The 18,115-nt window shown below is 40.9% G+C and overlaps 1 protein-coding gene across 2 annotated transcripts in view; it reads left to right on the top strand.

Moving 5' to 3' along the window:
- KIF4A (kinesin family member 4A) overlaps positions 1-18,115 on the top strand; it is a 112,977-nt gene that overhangs the window by 86,142 nt on the left and 8,720 nt on the right. For both annotated transcript variants that reach the window (XM_027608432.1, XM_027608431.1), the window contains exons 21-28: positions 5,528-5,683; positions 5,804-5,904; positions 10,653-10,782; positions 12,350-12,520; positions 12,899-13,006; positions 14,020-14,097; positions 14,436-14,534; positions 15,189-15,374. In XM_027608432.1, coding sequence (XP_027464233.1) covers positions 5,528-5,683; positions 5,804-5,904; positions 10,653-10,782; positions 12,350-12,520; positions 12,899-13,006; positions 14,020-14,097; positions 14,436-14,534; positions 15,189-15,374 — 1,029 coding nt within the window. The remainder of the gene's footprint in view (positions 1-5,527; positions 5,684-5,803; positions 5,905-10,652; positions 10,783-12,349; positions 12,521-12,898; positions 13,007-14,019; positions 14,098-14,435; positions 14,535-15,188; positions 15,375-18,115) is intronic.

Raw genomic sequence — 18,115 nt, 5'->3', positions numbered from 1 at the left:
GATATCTTGGAGGTTTTTTCCAGTTTTTTTTTAATTTTTTTATATTTTATTTGTTTATTTGAGAGAGAGAGAACACAGAGGGAGAGGGAAAAGCAGACTCCCCACTGAGCAGAGAGCTCGATGCAGGGCTCCATCCCAGGGCCCTGAGATCATGAACCTAGCAGAAGGCAGATGCTTAACCAGCTAAGCCACCCAGGCACCCCTTTTTTCCAGTTTTTGGTGATTATGAATAAAGTTGCTATAAAAACATTTATATACAGGTTTCTGTGTAAACATAGGTAAACATTTCACTTGGGTAAATATCTAGGAGTAGATTGCTAGGTCATATGGTAAGTATATGTTTAACTTTATAAGAAACTGCCAAATTGTTTATCCAGTTGTTCATTGCTGGTTTACAGAAATACAGTTGATTTTTGTATATTAACTTTTGTCTTTTGACTTTATTAGTGTAGTAACTATTTTGTAGGTTCTTTGGGATTTTCTACACAGACAATCATGCCATCTGTAAATACAGATTTATTTCTTCTTTTCTAATCTGTGTGTCTTTTATTTCTCTTACTTGTCCTATTACATCAGCTTGGACCTTCAGGATAATGTTGAATAGGAGTGGTGACAGTAGAAACCATTCTATTTTTCCTGATCTTGGGGAAAGGATTCAGTCTTTCACCAATAAGTATGGTGTTAGCTGTAGGTTTTTCCATAGATACCCTTTATCAGATTGAGGAAGTCCTTTTTTTTAAGTTTTATTTATTTATTTGAGAGAGCACAAGCTGGGGGTTAGGGAGGAGCAGAGGAGCTGAGCACAGAGCCCCTTGCAGGGCTTGATCCCAGGACCCGAGCCAAAATCAAGAGTCAGATGCTTAACTGTCTGAGCCACCCAGGCGCCCCACAGATTGAGGAAGTTCTTATGTATTCTTAGTTTGTTGTAAGGTTTTATTCTGTGTTTTGATATTCAATTATGAAACCAGGCTTGCGTTCCTTGGATAAACTCCACTTGGTTGTGATATAGCATCCTTTTTATGTATTGTTGGATTCAGCAGTATATAAAATTAAAATTTTTCTAAAATCAAAATTTTGTGTAAAATTTTTGCATCTCTGTTCATGAGGGATATTGGCCTGTAAGTTTGTTTTCTTGTAATGTCTTCATCTGGTTTTGGTATCAAAGTAATGTTGACCTCTTAAATTAGTTGGGAAGTACTCCTTTTTCAATCATCTGGAAGAGTTTGTATAGAATTAAAATTGTTTCTTCTTTAAAAGTTGGGTAAAATTCACAAGTTAAGTCATCTGGGCCTGAAGGGTTTTTTTGTTAGATTTGCTTTGGGGAGTAGGTGGAAATTAACTAAAATTCAGTTTTTTTAAAATAGATATAGGGTTGCTCAGGTTATATATTTCTTCTTAAGTAAGCTTTGGTACTTCGTGTGTTTCGGTGAACTTGTCCGCTTCATCTAAGTTGTCAAATAGTTATTCATAATATTCCCTTATTATCCTTCTAAAGTCTGTAAAACCTGTGGTAATATCATCTTATTCCCATTATTGATATTTTGTGCCTTTTTCCTTTTTCATGATCAGTTTGGATAGAGGTTTATCAAAGAACCAGCTCATTCTTCCTAATGGTTAAAATGGTAAATTTTATGTTATGTGTATTTTACCAAAATTTTAAAAATGTCCCCCAAACCCCAACTCATTAGTTTCCAATCTGATCTTTATTATTTCCTTACTTCTGGCTTGGATTTAATTAGCTTTTTTTTTTTTAATTTTATTATGTTATGTTAGTCAGCATACAATACATCATTAATTTTTCATGTGATGATCCATGATCCATTGTTTTACTTTTTTTAGTTTCTTAAGGTAGAAGCTGAGGTCATTGATTTGAGGGGTTTTTTTTTGTTTGTTTGTTTGTTTGTTTTGAGAGGGGGAGAGGGGCGAGGGAGTGGGAGGGAAAGAATCCCAAGCAGGCTCCATGCCCAGAGCAGAGCCTGACACGGGACTCAGTCTCACAACCCTGAGATCATGACCTGAGCTGAAATCAAGAGTTGGATGCCTAACCGACTGAGCCATCCAGGTGCCCCTTCTTCTTTTCTAATATAGGCATTTAGTGCTATAAATTTCCCCTTAAGTAATCCTTTAATGACATCCCACAAATTTTGATACTTACATTTTCATTTTCATTCAATTCAAAATGCATTCTAATTTCCCTGTTGATTTCTTCGTTGACCCATGGGTTATTTACAAGTGAGTTATTTAGTTTCCAAATATTGGGGTATTTTTCTAGATATCTTTGTGTTACGATTTCTAATTTAATTTCATTGTGGTTAGAGAACACTGTGTGACTTGAATCCTTTCAAATTTAATGAGGCTTATTATGGCTTAGAATATGGTCAATCTTGGCAAATATTTTATGTGTACTTGAGAAGAATATGTATTCTGCTATTGTTGGAGAGAATGTTCTATAAATGTCAATCTTTTCTGTTTGATTATGCTGTTCATTTCTACTGTATCCTTGCTGATTTTCTGCCTACTTATTCTATCATTTATTGGGAGGTGGGTATTCACATCTCCAACCGGAATTATGGATTTGTCTTTTTCGCCTTGTAGTTCTACTTTTGCTTCATGTATTTTGAAGCTCTGTTATTAGGGGTGTAAATAATTAGGATTAATTGATCCTTTCATTATTATCCCCTGCTTGTGAGAGAGAGAGAGAGAGCACAGAGGGAGAAGCAGAATCCCCACTGAGCAGAGAGCCTGATGCGGGGCTTGATCCCAGGACCCTGAGTTCATGACCTGAGCCGAAGGCAGACACTTAACTGACTGAGCCACCCAGGCGCCCCAAAAAGATTATTTATTTATTTGAGAGAGAGGGAATGCACACATGCGAGAGAGAGAGAGAGCATGAGCATGAGGGGAGAGGCAGAGGAGATGGAGAAGCAGACTCCATGCTGAGCAGGTGTCCGATCTGGGGCTCCATACCAGGACCCTGGGATCATGACCTGAGCTGAAGGCAGACACTTAACCGACTGAGCCACCCAGGTGCCCCTAAAATGGTATATATTTTTTAATCCCTTTGGTTTTAACCTATCTGTGCCTTCGTTTTTAAAGTGTGTTTCCAGGGTATCTGGCTGGCTCAATCAAAAGAGCATGCAGCTCTTTTCGTTTCGTTTTAAAGATTCTCATTTATTTATTTATTTGAGAGAGAGCACAGTGGGAGGGAGAGGCAGAGGGAGAAACAGACTCCCCACTGAACAGGGAGCCCTATTCAGGGCTCAATCCCAGGACCCTGAGATCATGACCCCTGAGCCACAGGCAGATGCTCAACCGACTGAGCCACCCAGGTGCCCTGAAGAGCATGCAACTCTTGATCTCAGGGTCATGAGTTTGAGCCCCACATTGAGTGTAGAGATTATTTAAAATACATACATAAACTTAAAAAAAAATAAAATGTGTTTCTTCTAGGCAGCATATAATTGGGTCTAGCTTTTATAATCCAATCTGACAATCTGCATTTTAATTGGGGTGTTTAAACCATTTGCTTTTATTATGATTATTGATATGGGTAGACTTGACTCTATTATCTTGCTATTTTCTATTTGTCCCATCTGTTCATCATTCCCTTTATTTTGTTTGTTTTCTGGCTTCTTTTGGATCGACTGAGTATTTTTGTGATTTCATATTATCTCCTTTGTTGGCTTATGTATGATTTTGGTGCTTAAACTGTAGATATAAACATTAAGGATTAAGTCCTTTTGAATAATTGACTCCTTTACCACTATGAAATAATCTTTTTTATCCTGAATAATAGTCTTTGATGTGAATTTTACATTATCTGATGTTAATATATTCACTCACTCCACCCTCCTTTTGATTACTTTTAAGCATTGTATGTCTCCATCAAAAGTGAAAATGTTCTCAGAGATGGTTACTTTTTAGAAACTAAATTTAGTTTTGTTTGCTTAAAAAATTTCATTCATCGACTTTAAAGATTAAGAATGCATATCTAATTATGTCTCCTAAGGCAAGAGAAACAAAAGCAAAAATAAACTGTTGGTAGTACATCAAAATAAAAAGCTTTTGCACAGTGAAGGAAACCATCAACAAAGCAAAAAGGCAGCCTACTGAATGGGAGAAGATATTTGCAAATGATATATCCAATAAGGGGTTAATATCCAAGATATATAAAGAACTTGTACAACTCAACACCAGAAAAGCAGTCAAATTAAAAAATGGGCAGAGGACCTAAATAGACATTTTCCCAAAGAAGACATACAAATGGCCAACAGACACATGAAAAAATGCTTTAACATCACTACTCACCAGATCAGACTACAATGAGATATTACCTTACACCTGTCAAAATGGCTAAAATCAGAAAGACAAAAAATAAGTGTTGGCAAGGAGTGAAGAAAAAGGAATTTTGTGTATTGTTGGTGGGAATGTAAATTGGTACATCTACTGGGGAAAACAGTATGGAGGTTCCTCAAAAAATTAAAAATAGAAATACCATATGATCCAGTAATTCCACTACTGGGTATTTACCCAAAGAAAACAAAAACACTAACTTGAAGATATTTGCACCCCATGTGTATTGCAGCATTATTTACAGTAGCCAAGACAAGGAAGCAACCTAAGTGTCCACTGATAGATAAATGGGTAAAGAAGATATGATACACACACACAGGACACACAATGGAATGTTACACAGCCATAAAAAAAGGATGAGGTCTTGCCATTTGTGACAACATGGATGGACCTAATACCTCTAGGGTATTATGCTAAGTGTTACAAGTCAGACTGAGAAAGACAAATAGCATATGATTTCACTCATATGTGGAATCTAAAAAACTAATGAATGAACAAACAAAAAGCAGAATCAGACCTATAAATACAGAGAACTAACTCATGGTTGCCAGAGGGAAAGGAGGAATAGAGGCATGGGCAAAATGGATGAAGGGGAGTGGGAGGTACAGGCTTCTAGTTATGGAATGAAGTCACAGGAATAAAAAGAATAACATCAATCTAGTCAATGGTATTGTAATAGTGTTGTATGGTGACAGATGGTAGCTACCCTTGTGGTGAGCAGGGCATAATGTATAGACTTGTTGAATCACTATGTTGTACACAGGAAACTAGTGTAACATTATGTGTCAACCATACTCAAATAAAAAAATGTTTAAAAAGAATGGGTACCTGTGTGTTAAATAGAACAGATAATCAAAATATATTTCAATTCCCTATCATGACTAGTTAAGGACAAGTTAAGGAGAAAATGGAGAAGGCAAAGACAGTGTTTAGAAATACTAGGATTATCTAGAGAAAGATTTTCTGCAGAAAGCCTTTCTTATGACCTTTTGGGATATTGCTGTTAAAAGCTCTTGGAGAGCTCTTACAATTTTGGGTGAGTGTAGGCATGAATGGAAATCTCACTTCTACTTGTGTGGGCTCTGTTCTGAGTGAAATTAAGTCTGGAGCTGAATCTAGCCCATGGGACAGAGATCCCTCATCCCTAACCCAACATCACCGATTTCTCTTCTAGAATTGGCTTGCAAATGAAATTGAGGTTATGGTCAGTACTGAGGAAGCCAAACGCCATCTGAATGACCTTCTTGAAGATAGAAAGATCCTGGCTCAGGATGTGGCTCAACTCAAAGAAAAAAAGGAATCTGGGGAGAATCCACCTCCTAAACTCCGGGTAAGCACCCTCATGGAAATACATTACCAATAATCAGACTGCACTCCCCAGAAACCCTCACAACTTTGGAGGATTACTTTCCTTTTAGCACTTCATCCTCATTCCCACTGTTCTTTACAGAGGCGCACATTCTCACTTGCTGAACTACGTGGTCAAGTTTCTGAGTCAGAGGATTCCATTACAAAGCAGATTGAAAGCCTAGAAACTGAAATGGAACTCAGGTAATGTGACTATCTCTTAAGGCATTGTAATTTATAAAAATCTATGCCTGGACTCAAAATAGAACCTATCAATCCAGTGATTCAAACACTTGTTTTTCAAAGGCTTTGTGATGATAGAGAAGTGAGAAAACATAGCAATTTTTTTGAACCATACAGTTCACTAGACACGTTAGATACATTTTCTCATTCAATCCCTCCCTGTGAAGTATTATTATACCTTATGAGGTAAATATCACTCTTTTCTTTAAGATTTTGTTTTTTTATTTGAGAGAGGGAGTGAGAGGGAGAGAGAGAACACATGATCTGGGGGTGGGGAGAGGGGCAGAAGGAGAGGGAGAAGAAGCAGACTCTCCTGCTGAGCAGGGAGCCCCATGCGGGACTCGATCCCAGGACCCGGAGATCATGACCTGAGCCACCGTAGGCAGATGCTCAACCGACTGAGCCACCCAGATGCCCCTAAGTATCATTCTTTTGACTTTAAATGTCTAAACAGAAGTTCAGAAATCTTTTTTCATTATTTTTCTTAATTTTTATTTTTTGAGAGAACATGCAGGGGAGTGGGGCAGAGGGAGAGAGAGAATCCCAGGCAGACTCCCAAGCACAGAACTCAATGCAGGGCTCGATCCCATGACCCCGAGATCATGACCTGAGCCAAAATCAAGAGCTGGACACCCAACTGACTGAGCCACCCAGGCGCCCCACAAGTTCAGAAATCTTAAGGAACGTGCCCAAGGTTATACAGAGCTGGGATTCAAAACCTGGTCTATCAGGGCGCCTGGGTGGCTCAGTTGGTTAAGCATCTGCCTTCAGCTCAGGTCATGTCCTGGGATCAAGCCCCGCATTGGGCTCCCTGGTCAGCGGGAAGCCTGCTTCTCCTTTTCCCTCTGCCTGCCGCTCCCCTTGCTTGTGCTTTCTTTCTCTCTAATAAATAAATAAAATCTTTAAAAAAAAACCTGGTTTATCTAATTCCAAAACCCATGCTCTTTATGTTGCACCACATGTTAGTATCTCTGAAATGTAGAACTGGATAAAAACAAAACTTGAGAGAAAATCAAGAACTGATGCCAGAAGAGCAACGGTACAGAAGGAAGAGAACATTAGGGATCATCAGCAAAGTAGATATAATAATGTATAAGTAAAGTTATCATGAGCACTAGATTAGTAGGTAAAGCACATAGCAAATACTTGGCATATTAGAAGTGCTCAGTGAACATTCTGTCTTTCTCCTTTTCTGACTCTAAGACCAGAAATTATGCTGCTCTAATCACTATTACTGTCTTCTAAGTATCTATGACATCTAGAAGGAATCAAACTTTCACAGAGATTTTATAGTGTCTTCAGATAATAGAATTGTATTGCCCAGAAGACCTTAAAGATCATTTAAATTTTTTTCTAGCAACATGTACTAGCTGTTTATCTTTGGATACGTCTATAAGTCACCCAACATTTGAGTGTCTGCTTTGTGCTCCCCTGGATGCATGCATTTGGGATATATAGAAAGTAGGTGGCATCACCCTTACTCTCAAGAGGAAATAGTATAATGCCACCGTGGTGTGTTGGAATTGTTTGTTAAAATTGCAGGAATGTTGTGAACCCTTGATAGCTTACCACATTTATACCACAGAAATAGCAAAAGTTACAAATCGCGTCTGGTTTTTTAAGTGCTGGTTGTGAAACATTCACCTGCACACCACTGTGCATAATTAAATGATTAAATGTTAGGCAGGTGCCAAGTAGAGAGCAATTAAACAGAAGTGAGTTTAATCAAGGCAATTTCCCTAAAGTTGATGAGACATAAACTAAATTTTAAAAATACCTAAGGGACATGAATTGTCAGAGGAGACAGGAAAGGCCATGACAGACAACAATCCTGAAGTATTCTAGCTTACCTCTTCCAAGAAGCCTTCCCTGACACTTCATCCCCCACTCATCCTCCTCTGTAAACCCTGTCAGAACTTACAGTAGTCAATCATGTATGTGGTACAGTGGATGTATGTTATCTTTATATTTATTAATTTTTTACATTTATTAGTCTTGTCAATATAAATTGATCATAAGCTTGTTGAAGGAAAGGACTATATATTAGACCAGAGTTCTCGAGGTATTGTCTGCAACCCCTGGGGGTCTCTGAGCAATCAAAATGATTTTTATAATAATATGAAGACATGATTTGCCGTTTTTACTCCATCGACATTTGCCATGATGGTACAAAGCAACAGTGGACAAAAACTGCTCATACCATAGCTTGAATTAAAGCAGTGGGCACCAGTCTGTGCTAGTGGTCATTGTATACTTCACCACCACACATTCTCAGTTGTTTGTTTCTTTAAATCACTTTTACCTAAGAATGGCTTTGATAGGGACGCTTGGCTGGATCAGTTGGTAGAACATGCAACTCTTGATTTCGGGGTCTTGAGTTCAAGCCCCACCTTGGGCATAGCGCCTACTTAAAAAAAAAAAAAAAGAATGGCTTTAATAAAGCAGTACAAATTGTTAATTTTATTAAATTTCAACCCTTGAGTTCAAATCTATTTAGTATTCTCTGTGATGGGACAGGAAGAACATGCAGAGCACTTGTGCTGTTTTGCTCAAGTCTGAGGGTTGTCCAGAGGAAAAGCACTTGTGCAATTGTTGGAGGTGTGAGCTCAATAGGCCTCTTTTTCCATGGAACATCCGTTGTATTCGAAAGAAGCACTGACAAACTATGGTTATTCAGGCTTGAGTACTTGGCAGGCATTTTCTCAAAAGTGAACAGAGTGAGCTTGTCACTTCAAGAAAAACAACTGGTAGTGTTTGTCACTAAAGATAGAATTGAGCTTTCAAGCAAAACTTAGAATTCTGGAAAACTTTTATCTGCCCCCCAAGGGTTTGACAGTTTTTCTTAACTTTTCTGAGGAGACCAGTGGTGATTACTAAGAGCTGTTTATTTCCTTTATATTATATAATGAAGTGTGTTAACATTTGGAGACTCTGCATCGCTCAACATTGTCCGAATGATATGTTACAGAATCATGTGTGGGTAAAAGAGCCATTCAGATTGCAAGATAGACCAACGGATTTTAATATAAGTAAGAGAAGTTTACTTAGCAGTGGTTTCAGATGCCACATTTCAACTAATTTTTAAGGAACTACCACTTCTTGGGTTTTAGTGTGGTCTCAAAGAAGAATATCCACAGTTATCTGAATAGGCTATTAAAATGCTCCTCCTTGGTCCAACTACATATCCCTGGGAGGCCAGATTGTCTTTATTAACATCAACCAGAACATGTCACAAAAGACTGATTACAGAGGGAGATGTGAGAATCCAGCTGTCTTCTACTCAGTCAGATATTACAGAGATTCGTAAAACTGTGACAGAGTCCTGCTCTTCTCACTAAATTATTTTGTTGTTTTAGAAAATGTATTTTTCATAAAGTATATTACAATGGATTATTGTTATTTTAAGTGAATTAATGAATGTTTAATTTTTTTCTCAGTTTTACCTTCAATACTGTAAATATCTGTAGGTACAATGTATATGAACAGAATTTCTCAGAGGTCCTCAATAATTTTTAAGAGTATAGAGGGGTCCTGAGACTCTAAGATTTGAGAACTGCTATCTTGGATTATTTTGGTCCCCATCTTCTTTTATAGTACCCTACATAGCAGTCTGTTTCACATATGCTGGCGTACTACCTCTCACTGGATACACTGCAAATTTAAGAAGGAAGCTGTTAATGAAACTGAAATACTATGGAAACCTTGCTCTCAGGCCATACTTGATCAGAAAGCATCTGTAAGCTATAACCGGGGTCAGGGTATCTAGTCTTCTTAGAAACTTCTCTGTTCTGTGGTAGGCACTTCAAGATAACCTCTCACAGCACTAGCCATCGGTCTCAATTTAGTATTTGGTTCCAGCAAAGAACATCTACCTGTTTGCCCTTTTTTTATTTGTTTTTTTTTAAAGATTTCATTTTATTCATTTGAGAGAGAGAAAGAGGGAAAGCACGAGCAGGGGCAGAGGCAGAGGGAGAAGCAGGCTCCCCGCTGAGCAGGGAGCCCAACACGGGGCTCCATCCCAGGACCCTGGGATCATGACCTGAGCCGAAGGCGGACGCTTAACCAACTGAGCCCCCCAGGCGCCCCCGTGCTTGTACATTTGAGAATTTTTTTCCTTCAGGTCTCCAACCTGACTCTTCTCCTTGCATAACTGAGCCACTATATCACACTCTGAACTTACATGGCCTCAAGACAAAGTCACATTGCAGTCAATGCACTGCAACAGAAGCCCTACTAAAACAAATCTTTCCAAGTCCCCCTATATGACCCATTTATTGCAACCACTATTTAATAAAATAAAACCATTTGGATAGTCTCTCAGGTTCCTTTTGCATCAGGATTTGAGATACTGTATAAAATCCTAGCCAGATGATTCAGTCATTATTTTTCTTTTAAGATTTTATTTATTTGACAGAGAGAGACACAGTGAGAGAGGGAACACAAGCAGGGGGAGTGGGAGAGGGAGAAGCAGGCCTCCCACCGAGCAGGGAGCCCAAAGTGGGGCTTGATCTCAAGACCCTGGGATCATGACCTGAGCTAAAGGCAGACGCTTAATGGCTGAGCCACCCAGGCGCCCCGATTCCGTCATTATTTAAGTGCTATTTCACCAATACCTCCATCCATAAACCTATCTGAAGAGTCCCACAGAGCTCTCCTCCTTGGTGTTGAGGATGCTAGCAAAGTAAGTCTCGCTGTTTCTTTCCTTGAAGGTGTGCTCAGATTGCTGACCTACAGCAAAAGCTGCTGGATGCAGAAAGTGAAGACAGGCCAAAACACCGCTGGGAGAATATTGCTACCATCCTGGAAGCCAAGTGTGCCTTGAAATATTTAATTGGAGAGGTAAGCATCACTATTCCTACCAGCAATTAGGGGTCTGGCTGGGTAGGTTGAAATAAGATGTTAGCCGGGAATACCGTCGTAGCGTTATTGCCACTTTTCATGGTAGAAGCCGCAATGACACTAGTATTAGAGAGATAGTTTTATGGGTAAAGGTTGGTGTGAACAAGTACAGGCCAGTCACTTAGAAAAATATATGACTTGCAAGTTGATACCTGTCGTGCCTGGCGTACAGCAAGTGCTCAATAAATGTCTGCTATTATTACTAGGAAAATAATCAGGATGCCATAGTAGGCCACTGGTTAAACAGAAACTATTATACTGCACTACTTTTTAAAACGCCTATGAGAGGGACCCCTGGGTGGCTTAGTTGGTTAAGCGACTGCCTTCGGCTTAGGTCATGATACTGGAGTCCCAGGATTGAGTCCCGCATCGGGCTCCCTGCTCAGCGGGGAGTCGGCTTCTCCCTCTGACCCTCCCTCCTCTCATGCTCTATCTCTCATTCTCACTCTCAAATAAGTAAAATCTTTTAAAAAAAATAAAAAAACACCTATGAGATGTGTATTCAAAAAGTTTAAGATACAATCTAGAAAAGAGGAAACCTAATCATCTTTTGACATATATTCATCTTAAGGAAAGTACATCTTCACTGGCTTTAAAATAATATATCAGGGCACCTGCGTGGCTCAGTCGTTAAGCGTCTGCCTTCGGCTCAGGTCATGATCTCAGGGTCCTGGGATCGAGCCCCGCATTGGGCTCCCCGCTCTGTGGGAAGCCTGCTTCTCCCTCTCCCTCTCCCACTCCCCCTGCTTATATTCCCTCTCTTGCTGTCTCTCTGTCAAATAAATAAAATCTTTAAAAAATAATAATAATAATAATAATAATAATAATATATCATCTTACGTTGTCACTGAGGCATCTTCACTTTGAGACAAGCATATAAACTCCAACTCTGGAAGTTTGAGCGATGTTGTCCTTTATATGTTTTTGGATAGGGTTAGCAGATTCGTCCTACCAAGTAGGAAATCCTGATTAGTCTTGTGAACACTGGTATTTATGATGTTCCCCGTGTGGGCTAGTAGAGACTATAAAACCAGGCCAGCCTAGGATATCAGTCTAGCCTGAAGAGCCAGACCTACAGCACCAGCTAACATGTCTACTAGTTTCAACACGCGAATTCAGACGTTCTGACATGGGACATAATTGGCCATAAGGGTGTGTCCTATGGATTCCTCTTCAGAATGAAGAAAGTCTTAAATATCAGAATTTGGAGTTGTCAGATACTGTTTGTGTTCAGTTCATTCTTGCCGGGAGACAGAGCAAGAGATTGAATGACCTTAGCCATGGCTCCTAGCTCGAAGAGCTCGATTTCAACAGAAATATGGACTCTTGGCCTGGGTGGCGTTGTTCCTATTCACTGGTAGAATCCATGTGACATAGGAAAAAAATGGACTCTGGACACGGAGGAACTTTTCTCAGTCTGTTTCAGGAAAGCTGACATTCTCCTGCCGAATGAATGGGAAAAGGTGGCCATTCTCCAAATAAACTCATCTTCTTTTATCCCTTCCAGCTGGTCTCCTCCAAAATACAGGTCAGCAAGCTTGAAAGCAGCCTGAAACAGAACAAAGCCAGCTGCGCTGACATGCAGAAGATGCTGTTTGAGGAACGAAATCATTTTGCTGAGATCGAGACCGAGTTACAGGCAGAGCTGGTCAGGGTGGAACAGCAGCATCAAGAGAAGGTAAGCTCTGGCAGGCCCAGAAGCTATACTGAGAAACAGAGGGTCATTGCTTTTTGTTGTTAGTTTTGAAAAGACAGTGAGGGGTGGGGTATGAAGTTGCCTTCGGAGGCCTGTGTAGTCGTCTTTTCCAAATTTTGCAAATGAGGAACCCGAAAGAAAGAAATTACTTGTCGAAGCTGACACACACACAGTGGCTCTTAGCCTCCAGCTTTGATAGCAAGATTAACATCGAGGCTGCGCTTACTGCTTCAAGCCATGAGATGGAAAGATAACAGGGACCTCTAAGTCAGAGGACTCCTCTGGCTCACCGCTTGGACTAAGCCGGAATTCCTTTCTCCTCTCATGCCGTTGGTCCCATTGGGCTGTGTCTTTCTCTAGGTGCTCTACCTTCTCAGCCAGCTGCAGCAAAGCCAAATGGCAGAGAAGCAGCTAGAAGAGTCAGTGAGTGAGAAGGAGCACCAGCTGCTGAGCACACTGAAGTGTCAGGTATGATAATGGGGCGAGGGTCTCCAGAGATGGGGTCCGCAGGCCCGGCTGCGAATCCTGACTGATTTATACCATTGTACTTGCAGCAGAGAGTAACTACTGAAAAGGGGTTTATAATAGTAACCTCTATGGTCTTTGGGCCCTATTTGATCAATTTAGGGGTATTTAGAATGTAACCATGCATAGCATAACCTCCTTTTTGGTACGGAAATGACATTACGTACTCCACACCAGACTTTGAGGCCTCCTGGTTCCTTGCCTCAGCCCTGAGCTCCAAAAGGGTTGAGAAAGTTCAGTCATCCCATAGAATCCTAAGGGCATTCAGCTTTCTCTTTTTGAGCCTGTTCTGAGCTGAGACCTGACATGTTTGTAAAGTGCCTGGGGTCTAAATATCTCCCAGAGCCTGGGAACACCACACCCCTTAGCAGCGTGTTGGAACACTATTTTGTCCAACTTAGAATCCTTTTTTTTCTGAAGCACCAGTCTCTAGGGTTTCCTTGGCACCTCCCATCAAAGACATAACCAAACTAGTTAAAGTCATATGCACGAATTGTGAATCTGGTTGTCTTAAGTGCCAGGAAGTTTAATCAGGGTTATTAGAGTAGCAAATAAACTGCCTAGTCTGTGTTTAGAAGGGTAAACAAAAGCATCTGTAGACTTGAAAGAAACAAAGCTAACTATCCATGTGGGTCTCTTAATCAGCATCCTGATGTGAATGCATAAGGGACATAAGGCTTGAGAATAGAAGAGAATAAGGAGAGCATTTAGGGCAGAGCACATGGTTCCTCTGAGTGCGGTCAGGACCGCTTGGGAGCGTTGGGGTAGAAGTGGCATTCAGGACACCTAGGCACTGGTGGGAATCAGGCATTTTTTCTGGGTGCCGGTGCCCGCTGTACAAAAACCATCTGCTCCAGCAACTTGGCAGCACTATGTTTTCATCTATGTGAGTTGTTTGGTAACCCACATGTAGTGCCGAAAATAACCCCACCTATCACTGCACTATTTGGAAATAGGATGAAGAACTTGAGAAGATGCGAGAAGTGTGCGAGCAAAATCAGCAGCTTCTCCGAGAGAATGAAATCATCAAGCAGGTAATACGGCTTCCCACCCACTTTTAATAAGCCCTGGGAGACCCTGTTGCAACTGAGGGCAGCTCTTGGGAGCAGCCCCGAGTATGAAGAGTCGGCTCTATTTTTGAGGTCTGTAGCGACTTTCCGTATGATATGGTCATGTGCATTTCAAAATGGTATAAATACACATTTTTTAGTCTGCTCTTTTCTGAATCTAATACTGATCTTCTAAAGTGAGAGTCCTTCAGCCTGCTTTACTATGGTTTCAATGCGGCTAACTTAGGAATCCTTATGTTTTAGCCATTAACACTCCCGGAAGCTGCCCTGCAGTATACACTGTGCATTCTCTTTTCAAACAGAAACTGACCCTCCTCCAGGTAGCCAGCAGACAGAAACCTCATCTTCCTAAGGATACCCTTCTATCTCCAGACTCTTCTTTTGAATATATCCCACCTAAGGTAAACTGCTCAGTGCTGGTAATACCTTCGGGTGGCCACGGTTGGGGGTGAGTGTGCTAGATTTGTCTTTTAGAAGAGGTTGAGTGAAAAATCCCAAACCCCAGGGCGCCTGGCTGGCTCGGTCAGTAGAGCATGCGATTCTTGATCTCAGGGTTGTGAGTTCGAGCCCCACATTGAGTGCAGAGCTTACTTAAAAATAAAATCTTTAAAAAATCCCAAATTCCAGCATCTCCGTTTGCCTTGGAGTCCCAAATAAAACTACAGTACACTCTTGAGGAAAATAGGCATTCTCCCTCCCCAGAAGGCTGACTTTTGGCCATGTAGAGGCATTATGTAACAACGGAGGAGGAGCAGGAGAAAAGAGCAGTGTTCAGCTGTCCATCCAAAGATACTTATCTCATCATATCATGAGTCCTTCTTTCCTCCCTCAGATTGCTCAGCCTCTACCCCTTCAGTTTCCATCCCTTCAAAGACTCTGTAAGGCCAAAGGCTATCCAGCAGAATTAATTCTGACTGGGAAAGCCAAGGGGCTATATTTGAGGGAGTCCAAAATCTCGGCTCTGAGAAGATAGCTGGCAGCAGCTACTGGGAAGATTTGATCTACGTGTGTTTTTAAAATTTTATTAACTAATCATTGTAAACCTTTCTTCTTAGCCGAAACCTTCCCGTTTTAAAGAAAAGTTCCTGGAACAAAGCATGGACATCGAGGATCTAAAATATTATTCAGAGCATTCTGTGAATGAGCCTGAGGACAGTGCTGGTGATGATGACGATGATGGGGATGATGAGGAATGGAAGCCAACAAAATTAGTTAAGGTGTCCAAGAAGAACATCCAAGGGGTAGGAGGCAGCTCTCATCTCTGTCAGGGGTTCTAGTCCTTGGTCTTCACTGCCAGTGGGGATTTGCTGGCCCCATGCCCTGCACCTGAGCCCCTCGGTCCCGTTCAAAGGCATTGGCTCCACTGAGGAGTCCTTGTTGGGCCAGCTCTGTATGGAACCTGGGGCTAGCAGAGAAGGCTGCCTGCATGCACAAGATGGCTCTCTTTGTGTTTTTAGGTTCTTATGAGGTCTGAACGGGTGGTAGTATTCTGTACCATTTCACTGAGGCTGGTTCCAAAGCGATCATAATAATCCTTCATATTTTTATAGCACTTTGCAGTTTATAAACCATTCTCATACAGATTATCTCCTTTTTTCATCACAAACAAAAAAAATCCAGTGAGGTATTTATTGTTTGCATTTTATAGATGGATTTGAGACCCACAGGAGGAAAATGACCTTGCTCAAGGTCATAAAACCAAGAACAGTCAGGACTTGAAACCAAATATTCTCACTCCAAGTCCAGTTTGTTTCTACCATGTCATGGTTCTATCAGTAAAAATTGCAGACCAGAAGCTAAGTGGGAACTTTATCTTCCTTGCCTCATAGAGTAATTTTGCTCCCTAGGCTAAGGGGCAATAGGAATTATAGAAAGGGCTAATAATTAAGATCCAACACACCACATTAAGGTTAGTTAGGAACAAAGTGACTTTGAGGCATGCTTTATTTACTTCCACAATGATAGTCCTACGTAATTATCAAACCTAGATGTTTTATGTTGAAACATTAACTTCCCAGGCACTATAGTTCACCACTACCCCAACTGTGCCCTGTGGCCACATCCCACTGAAGGAGGACAGTTCATAAAGGATCCTAGCCGGCTTCCTGGAAGGTTAACTCGATTTTGTTAGCTGCTTGAGCACCACATAGGGGACTGAGCCTGAGACGGCCACAACACTGGAGCGAAGCAAGTCGTGAGGAATAGCTAGTCATGGTGGCATTAAATCATTTGGAAAGAGTCATCAGGAATGTGACATATCACATGCTCTTAGTGGGAGTAAGAGCTCATCCTTAGCCTCAGAGCTTATAATCTAGTGGGAAAACCAGGCAAAGAAATAGAAGCATACCAAAGAACCTCAGCATATTCATCTCAGGGAGACGGACTGAGGGATTTTTAAGAGTGACTATAAGGCCAAACCAAGTAGATATAGTTTAGGAAGTACCATAAAAGAGACGACCATTACTGCATCATGAGACGGAAAGGGAAATACGGTCTTGGAAGCGAGTGGGAGGCCGTTGCTGGCACATTGAATGGCATATCACAAAGACTTAGTTGTAGAGGACAGGGGGTTGGGACACTTACAGAAGATGGGGCAGAACATGTCTGACTTTCATTCACTTATTCAACAAATGTTTACGGACTCTACTCTGACCCAAGTAGAGAGCATGAGCTGAATGTAGATACGACAGTCAGCTAAGAATAGGAAGCGGAGTTGAGAAGTACACACAGAAACAAATGGTAGAGGACCTAAAACCCCTGGGAAGACGTGTCCAAATGTGAAGCAAATATGTGTTTACTTGTGCTCGAAGCAAGCTTACTGTGTGTATCATAGCAATGTTGCTCCACGTGTAAAAAGGGAAATAGAGGAATCTAGTAAAAATTGCAAGTATGTATTGGCTATCAATGATAAAATCTATGTCTAAAACCGTGAGAGATTATTCTTTTCTAGGCTTTTCCCCGATTTAATAACTTGAGAAGAGAATATAACTGGGCATTAAGGGGAACAAATTGGCACAGGATCTAGTTTCTCCCTTTTAGCAACCTCAAAGTACATGGATGCCATGTATTATGTATAGCAGAGAGCTATCTGCTCTCTGATCAGACTGCTCGTAGACACAGTAGCTGGAGACCTTAATGCTTTGCACGAAGGCCATCCTATCTGTAATTCCAACCCAGCTGAAATGGGCTGGCGTTATCACGAGATGGCTTTAAAGGAGACTGCAGCAGTCACCAGACTAATGACCCCACTAGAGCTAATGCTGAAAAAGTAGGCTTCCTCACTCAACCATGTTTCCTATATGTACTAAGGAGATGCTGAGGGACAGGCCACGTGCTATAGTAAAAGTAATAGCTTTGAAGCCAGGTAGACATGGGTTCTAGTCTTGAGTTTGCCACTGGCTAAGTTGGATGACCTGAAACAGGTCACTTAATCTCCCTAGGCTTCGAATTCCTTACCTATGCAATGATGGGATTAGACTGGAATCAGTGATGTGCAAGGTACCTTCCAGCACTAATATCCTGAGTCAAAGTAACAGTCAAAGTTGTATAAATATGTTTTTTTAATTAATTAAGGAGTTTTAATAATACTACCTATATATGGTGTTTTATGGTGTCTGAGTAGTTAAAAGAAGGAATATATGCAAAAGCACTTTGTGAAGAAGAAAATATCATGCAGGTATTGTTACTAAAGCACTGTAAGCATTTTACAAATATTCTCATTTGTCCCCTTTGGCAGAAAAGAGGGAGCAGGAATTCTTATCTCTTCCCTTGGTGATGAAAGAATGGAGAGGAACTTGAGTGAAGTGACTTGTCCAAGGTCATACCAAATATTAAATATAGGACCAGAGCCTGGGTCTCCTGTCATAGTCTGGGTTTTTGTTTTGTTTTGATTTTGGGGTTATTTGGGGGGGGTGCAAAAAGGTGATTTTATTAAAGCACGGGAACAGGACCCTTGGGCAGAAGGAGCTGCAATGGGGTCACA

The sequence above is a fragment of the Zalophus californianus genome, chromosome X, assembly GCF_009762305.2.
Source record: "Zalophus californianus isolate mZalCal1 chromosome X, mZalCal1.pri.v2, whole genome shotgun sequence".
NCBI lineage: Eukaryota > Metazoa > Chordata > Mammalia > Carnivora > Otariidae > Zalophus > Zalophus californianus.
Note: the sequence above shows the minus strand (reverse complement) of the source record. Positions and strands in the feature narration are given on the sequence as shown.